The sequence below is a fragment of the Dama dama genome, chromosome X, assembly GCF_033118175.1.
Source record: "Dama dama isolate Ldn47 chromosome X, ASM3311817v1, whole genome shotgun sequence".
Lineage (NCBI taxonomy): Eukaryota > Metazoa > Chordata > Mammalia > Artiodactyla > Cervidae > Dama > Dama dama.
In genome coordinates, this window is record NC_083714.1 from 88,526,311 (window position 1) to 88,534,316 (window position 8,006).

General features: G+C 48.7%; 1 protein-coding gene across 1 annotated transcript; it reads right to left on the minus strand.

Annotated features, from left to right (window-relative positions):
- Window positions 1–996: 996 nt before the first annotated feature.
- LOC133051489 (polyadenylate-binding protein 1-like 2) lies at window positions 997–3,210 on the minus strand. Its single transcript, XM_061135936.1, has one exon. It carries the CDS (start codon window positions 3,041–3,043, stop codon window positions 2,441–2,443), a length of 603 nt encoding a protein of 200 aa, XP_060991919.1. The 5' UTR covers window positions 3,044–3,210; the 3' UTR covers window positions 997–2,440.
- Between the last annotated feature and the right edge of the window lie 4,796 nt (window positions 3,211–8,006).

Below are 8,006 nucleotides of genomic sequence, written 5' to 3' on the forward strand. Positions count from 1 at the left end.
AAAAATACCACATGAATCAGCAGTCCCACTACAGAGCCACCACTCTGAGAATACCATAATTCAAAAAAACTCATGTACTCTGATGTTCATTGCAGCACTATTTATAGTATGCAGGACATGGAAGCAACCTAGATGTCCATCAGCAGATGAATGGGTAAAGAAGTTGCGGTACAGATATACAATGGACTATTACTCAGCCATAAAAAGGAATGAATTTGAGTCAGTTGAAATGAGGTGTATGAACCTAGAGCCTGTTATACAGTTAAGTAAGTCAGAAAGAGGAAAACAAATACTGTATATTAACACATATATATAGAATCTAAAAAATGATGCTGTATTATCTGTATAAAAATAAATGTTGAAAATAAATAAAAACAAACTACAGCTACCCTGATAAAATACTGGAAGAGTACAGAAATGATTGCAATAGCAGGTCCAGAAAATTGTCCAGGTTTCCAGGTGTTCTCACAATGTTGTACTTGATGAGGGTAAATTGATAACTATATTTGTGAATAGCTACTTAATAATGACCCACCCAAAAATTACTTCAAAACTTGAACACTTCAATTCTTCATTTGACAATGTTTGTTCAGGAAAAAATCTAAAATGTAACCAAGGTTTGTGCACTATGCTTTAAGTAATGTGGATTTGAATAAGAAAACAAAAAACAAAGAAGCCATCCAGATGTTCAATGATGAAGAACTAGTGAAAACAAATATGCCCATATGGCAACCCACTCCAGTATTCTTGTCTGGAGAATCCCATTGATAGAGGAGCCTGGTGGGCTACAGTCCACAGGGTCGCAAAGTGTCAGACACGACTGAGCGACTACACTTACTTACTTACTTATATCTACACACGGATACAGATGTATACACCTATCTGTTCCTCTATCTAGCCCATTCCCTGGAATACTAAACAGCCACGGAAACTATTTTAGAAGAATATTTAATGACATGAAAAGAAGTTCAATAATATCTATCTATACATCTATATCTATCTATATCATATATTTATTGTGAAAAAGCAGATAATGAAACAGTATATACATTACAATTCACATATATATCACATGAAAAATACTGGGCAGGTGTAGATGAATGATTCAGGGAGGTATGGGTGATCATTAAGATTGATTACTTGTGACATTAATTTTCTTCTGTTGACTTGTCTACTTTGTGATTTTTTTTTTCCTACAATGAAGCTGGATTATTTTTCTGAGAATGGGGAAAAGAGCAGAAAGTGGGCTCAGGGAAAGGAGGTGATAAACAGTATTTAAATTCAGCAAAACAACCATCAAGTGGGCCAAGACACAGGCACACGCATGCGTGCACACACACACATGTGTGCGGGCATGCACACACACAAACACACACACACACACACACACACACACACACACACACACACACACACCAATTACAGTGACCAGGAGACTATGCAGGGGAAATGGGCATACTATTTTTACTACTTGAGGTGGCTGGCATGAATACAAATTGGTACAATGCTTATGAAACGGCCATTTGGCAACACACAGGAACAGTCTTTAAAATGTCCACATGTGGATCCTGCAAGTCCACAATTAAGAACATCCTGTACGCTAGCAAAGATTTGGCTTGACAAGGAAGAATTCACTCATCAGAGTATACACAGTGCTGGGTTTAAACACAGGGAAAGAACTAGGCACCACCTAAATGTCCAACAATGTGGCAATGATTACAGAAATGTTAGGGTCCATAGATACACTCTGCAGGCACTGAAGATGCCTTTCTCAAGCCTGTTGAATAACACGGAAAGAAGTTCAATGGGTTGACATTTGTTTGGTTTTAGTTTTTGAAAAAGCAGGTTAAGAAACACCACATACATGAACCATTCTATAACACTGTGTTAAAAGGGAAGGCGGGGTGGAGGTGAGGAAGGGTGAGAGAGAGAGAGAGAAGGAGATAAGAGAGCCTGGAAAACAGCACACCAAAATGGTAAAAGTGGTTGTCTCCGGGTAGTAGTGTCATGGGGAGCAATTACTCTCTTGGTTTTCCCTCATCTGATTTCCTTCTCCTTCCTGATGTTTCTACCATGACATTGCATCACCTGTGCAATAAACAAAGAGAGAAAGTGCTTTTTAAACCAAACCACAAGGAGAAGAGGCAGCCTTTAACTATCAAGTGGCACAGATTAGCAAGATTATTCACAACACCCAAGGTGGGTGTGGGGGGAGGGGAGGGGAGGGGAGGGAAGGGGGAAGTCAAGAGAGACACAGAGAGGGACAAACAGGAAGGCAGAGGTGGAGTGAAGGAAGGAGGAAGGAAGGGGTGAGAGAGAGACCTGCACTCCCAATACAATACACTGCTGGTGGGTTGGGGAGAATGGGATGGGGGTGGGGTTGTAAACCGGGTGGGAGCCAAGGTTTGGCTCTGCTGGCTGGCTCGCTCCTGGGATGTTTTCATCGCAAGGTGGCCTCCTCATCGGTGTCTTCCTCGAAATCCTTGACGTCAGCACTGGTGGATTGCCTGGCCCAGGCTCCCCTTTCGGCCTCTCGTTCTTTATGCGACTTGAATCTCCCAACGAAAATTTTGCGGTAGTTCAGGAACATGCCATTCATCGCATCTATGGCCCGCTCCGCGGACTCCTGCTTTTGGAAGTGCACGAACCCATAGCCCTTGGGCCCCTTTTCGTCGCAGGCCACTTTGCAGGACAGGATGTTGCCGAACGCCGAGAAGATGTTGTACAGAGCCTTGTTGTCGATGGTCTTGCCCAGGTTCTTGATGAAGACATTGCCCACTCCGCTCTTGCGGAGCGAGGGGTCCCGCTGGGACCACATGATGCGCACCGGCCTGCCCTTGATGACATCAAAGTTCAGGGTCTCCAAGGCCCGCTTGGCATCCACCGGTTGCTGGTAGTTGACATACGCATAGCCCAACGAGCGGCGGGTGATCTTGTCCCTGCAAAGCCTTATGGAGAGGATGGGTCCGGCCGGGCTGAACTTCTCATACAGCATTGCCTCTGTCACCTCAGGGTGCAGGTCGCCCACGTACAGCGAGGCCATAGGAAAGTCCGGGTTCCCCTCAGAGCCCCCGCCCGTTTCCGCATCTGCATCCGCGGCTGCAGCGGCCGCCGCGGCTACAGCCGCCTCCACCTCCGCAATGGCATCCGCATCTGACTCCCCCAAAGCGGGCGCCGCAGCCTCTGCTGCGGCGGCGGCGGCGGCTTCGGCCTCACTGGCCTCCACCACCGCCACGGCCGCTGCCGCCAGGGCGGCCTCCGCCTCCTCCTCCCCCAGGGTGGCCTCCGCCACTGCCTCCCCTACTGAGGCCTCGGCCTCCACCTCTGCTTCCGCCTCCGCCACGGAGGCCTCCGCCACCGCCTCTGCCACGGTCGCCGCCGCAGCCTCCGCCGCCGCCGCAGCCGCCGCCGCCACTGCTGCCGCCACTGTCGCCGCTGTCGCCACGGTCGCCTGTGCCGCCGGGCCGCTGCCGCGACCTCCCTTCCCGCGAGCCTGGGAGGGCAGGGGGCGGAGGTGAGAGGCGGGAGAGCGCAGGAAAGCAGGTGGGCGCGGGCACCCGGGCCGGGGGCGCGAGCTGGGGCGGAGGATCCCGGGCCAGCCGATCTAGTGAGTCCCAGTCACCTGGGATGGCTAGCGCTGCCAGGAGCGCGCCGGTGCGAGTCACCGCAGCCTGCAGCCCGCAGCCCGCTGATGCCGCCGCCGCTCGGTCGTGGGTTAGCGTGCTGGGCGCCGGCGGGCGGCGTGTGGTGTGGGGCTGGGGGTGTTGGCGTCTGTGGTCCGGGCAGCTGGGAAGGCTTCTGTCTCTTTGGTTCCCCCAGTGGCTGCTGCGGGGCTGCGGGGCTGCGGGGCAGCGGGCGGTGGGAGGGGGCGGGAGCGGGAGGCTTGGTGTTGGCGGGAGGGAGTGTGGGTTCTCAGCCTCTCGATCAACTGGATGTGTATGCAGAGGAAGCCAGGGAAAGGGTTCCATGTGGACCAAGGGACTCTGACATAGATTTAGGGAGTTTTTGTTTTATCCTTCTCTCCCCATAGAACATTTAAATGATTAAAGCAAGCACCTTGCAAGAGAAGGTGGGTGGCATTGAGAAAACACTTGCCAGGCCTAAACAAAGCCAACCAAAAAATGGTTTTCTCGCGTTTAGGGGTTGGTTCTTCCCCACCTCAACGCACACACTCTCCCCAACATTACGGCCACCAAGGCAACAACTCCTATTCTGAACTGGAGCTGGGGCTAATGGGACACTCTCCCCCTTCCAGCCCTGCAGACTGCTGACCCATTTTTTCAGAGATTCCTCCCCGTTTTCCAGCTCTTTCCTTCCTCTACAACACTTGCGCGGAAGAAATAAAGAACACAAGAACACGTACTCATTTATTCATAATGCCATGCCACAAATATTTATGGAGCCTAGGGATATACAGGGGTCTGAAGCAAGAGGAAATGGGCCGGTTTTGAGATTGACCTTGGCAGCAGACAGTATGGGCTGGAAACCCTGTCCCTGCTCCAGACTATGGGAGAACTAGGGACCTGGGTGTTCTTCAGCCCCCCAACTCCTCCCAACCACTCAGCCTCAATTCATGCAGCCTGGAAGCAGGGGAGGAATCAAGAGCACTCTGTTCTTAGTGCCATCCTCCATGATGGGTGAGGAAAGTAAAATCAAAAGCCGGGGACAGGACCTGGTCCAGAGCCAGGCTATTGTTTCTTCTTGTCTCTGCCCTCGACTTGATGATATTCCCAATGTGAACCACGAACAGCACATCCATGTTCAAAACAAAAACAAAACCAGAAATCTCTCTAGGATGAGGTGTCTCTTCCCAGTTCACCAGTTAATATTTAGGGAAGCCTTACCCACCACTTGGCACTGGGGGCTTAGAGACAGGCAGTGTGATACTTGACTAGTGAATGTTGATGTGTTGGAGATGTGGGCAAGGTGAGGAAAGGTGAGCAGTGTGTATTGGAGCAGAGAGGAAGGCCAAATGCTGAGAGGGTAGGCAAGCAAGCAACCATTAGAGTAGAGTGCAACAGAGGCTAGAGTCCTACTTCTTCCAGAAAGGAGGACCCACCCAATAACCTTTTCTGGTGGGAATCAAGCAATACTGCATAGAAGACTAAACCCCCAAGGTGACCTCTGAAAGATGAGTAGCAGCCCAGCACGTTGAGGCAGAATGGAAGGCATTCCATTACCACAGACAGAGGGATTAGTCTGTGTCCAAGGCCCTATAGCATGCTAGCACATACATAGTCATGTCTCGTCATGCCTAATCATCTGATGTGGACAGAGCTCATGATCTCCAAGAGTATATGGTAGAAGATGGGGTTAGAAGGTGTGGGGGCCCTGAAAAGAAAGCTAAGATGCTTGGACTCTACACCCAAGCTCACAGGGCCCACTCAACACATTCAAGGAGGGACTTGGTATGATCAGATCTTTAATACAAACTAAATATCAACACAGAAAGTACCTAAGAGTAGATATTTAAAGCTCTCATTAAAAGGGGAAAATAAAGTGTAACTGAGGTGATGGATGTTTATTAAAGTTCTTGTGGTAATCATTTTAGTGATATGTACATGTATTAAATCATTTTGTTGTACACATTAAACTTATATAGTGTTATATGTCAATTATATCTCAATAAAACTTGGGGGGAACCCATCAATATATGTATAAATGTATGCACACATGAACACACACACAGACACAGTCAGCACTGAGACAGAGCTGACAGAATAAAAAAAGAGACAGTCAGATATGACCAGTTTCAAGAACAACTCTTCCCTCCGTTCCCCCTTTCCCTCCATAAATACGAGTTTCACAGTTACCATGAGCCAGGCGTTGAACTGTGGACTTCAGGGTCAAATATAAAAACTGATCAAACCAGAAAAAAAAAAAACTGATCAAACCATGGAGCCTTTCCTCAGGATGTCTCACTCCACTAAAGCTTGGGCTCCCCATACAAATAAGAGAAATGCTAGCAGAGGGCTATATGTGCTATGTGATTGGACTATAGTGGCCATGGAATTTCATCTGCCCAGCACATATTCTCTCCTCCCCCTCACTCCAGTCCATCCACCTTCCATGGGTATATAAAGCTGTTTTCCGTGGTGGCAACATTGTCTTGACCTGAACAACCCTGCACCTTCAGAATTGACTGAGTCACCATGGGGTGTGAAGCAGTGAGAACTTTCTCATCGCTGCCTGGAAAGCATCCCAAGAAGACTGAGAAGCAGACATACAAACATGTGCCTTGCCAGCATGCAAAGTCAAGCCCTCTACCCCTAGACAGGGCTAGTGCCAGCCAAGGACAGGGACATAGACTTAGGAAGAGCCTGCTGTGCAGCTGATGCCTTGACCAAGGTGGCCACTGTCACCACTCTTAGGAGCCACCTCCTGAGAATCTTAGGTTGCTTATAGGCAGGAGGCAGATGAGCTGTGCCTCACCATTCCAGGTGGCCGCCAAGAGGGACCCAAGGAGGCAGAGGCCAAGGAGGAAGCCATGATTGCTGGTGGGTAGGGGGTCAGGGGATGGCAAGAAGAACTTCTCAGCCCATTGTATGGAGTCAGAAGGGACAAGAGGGACCAATTCAAGGACGAGAACTCAAAAAGTTTTCTTTCTCTGGCTTTGACGTACAGCCCACATGGCCAGCAGAAATTGGTGAAACAGTAGGAGAAAGAGGTGAAGTAAAGTCATGCTTGGTCAGTGAATCCACAAACTTGTCAGAAGACAATTCCTAGGCCCTTGACATGCCAGCAACAGTAGCAGGGCTACTCCAGTGACAAGGAGAGCAGCTGGGGAATACTCTCCAAGTCCTTTCTCACAGAGGCTTCTGTGACGTCCCCTTCTCCTCTTTTCAGTTCCTGGCCACATCTGCAATCAAAAGTGTTCTGACTGCTGGCTGCTGTAACTGAGGCAAAAGTGAAGGGCCCTGTGGAGTGTCAGGAGAGGGAGGGAGAGGACCCTTCAGTAAGTATTTATGGAGGGCTACCCTGTACCAGCTATTCTTCTAGACAGAGAGCCCCTGCATCCAAGGAACTTACTTTCTAGTGGGGAATATAAAAATGGCAGAAATTATAAAAGCACTTAAAGGTTGCTACAAATGCCCTCAGGGAAATAAATGAAATGATTTGCTACACACCACCTAGAACCCAAGAGAAGTGGCAGAGGTCAGGGATGGCCTTTCTGAGGACAATAATATGTGGTCAGTTCTGCTGGGAAACAGGGGGAAAGCCTGCCCAGCAGGGAGAACTGCAATTCCTCTGGCCTTGTAGCAGAGAAGAGGGGCACTGGAGGGGCAGAAAGGATGCCAGTGTGACTGGAGCCCAGTGAGAGAGGGGATGGAGGGAACAAAGGACAGTGCAGTGGTGGGAAGGAGCCATGATGGAGTTTCATTCTCACTCAAAGAGCTCTGGGGAGCCAGAGAGAGAACTGAATCAAGGGAGTGCCATGATCTAATTATATTCAGTAATTTCTCTCTGACTGCTCTCTGTGGAAAATACCATCAGTGGGTGGGGCACAAAGCAAAGCAGGGAGACCAATTTGAATCCTCTTGCAGTAGCCCACTTGGGAGATGGCAGTGGCTTGGCCCAGAAAGGCTACATGAATTTAAAGAATAGTGCATGGGTTCTCATGATATTTTGGAAAGAGAACAAACATCACTTGCTGGTGGATAGAAGGCAGTTGGTAAACAAACTTAAGACATGAACGATTACTATGAGAGTATTTTCTTGCAAGTCTTGGTAAAGAAGGTGTTATATATAGTTGCAGAGAATACAGGCAGTAGATATGATAGGTTTGGAGAAGGAAGAAAGATAATTGGGCATGTGTGTCAAGAGTTCCTATTTGCATTTGTTAAGTGTCTGAGGTTTGGAGAAGTCCACTCTCCATGTAGGCTGCAAGAGCAGAATTATCAAGACAACAGGACACAGGTAGTATTTAAAGCCACAAGACTGGGAAGAATCACCTTAAGAGGGTACTGTTAGGAGAGGAATGTGCACAACTATTCCCTAAGACACGC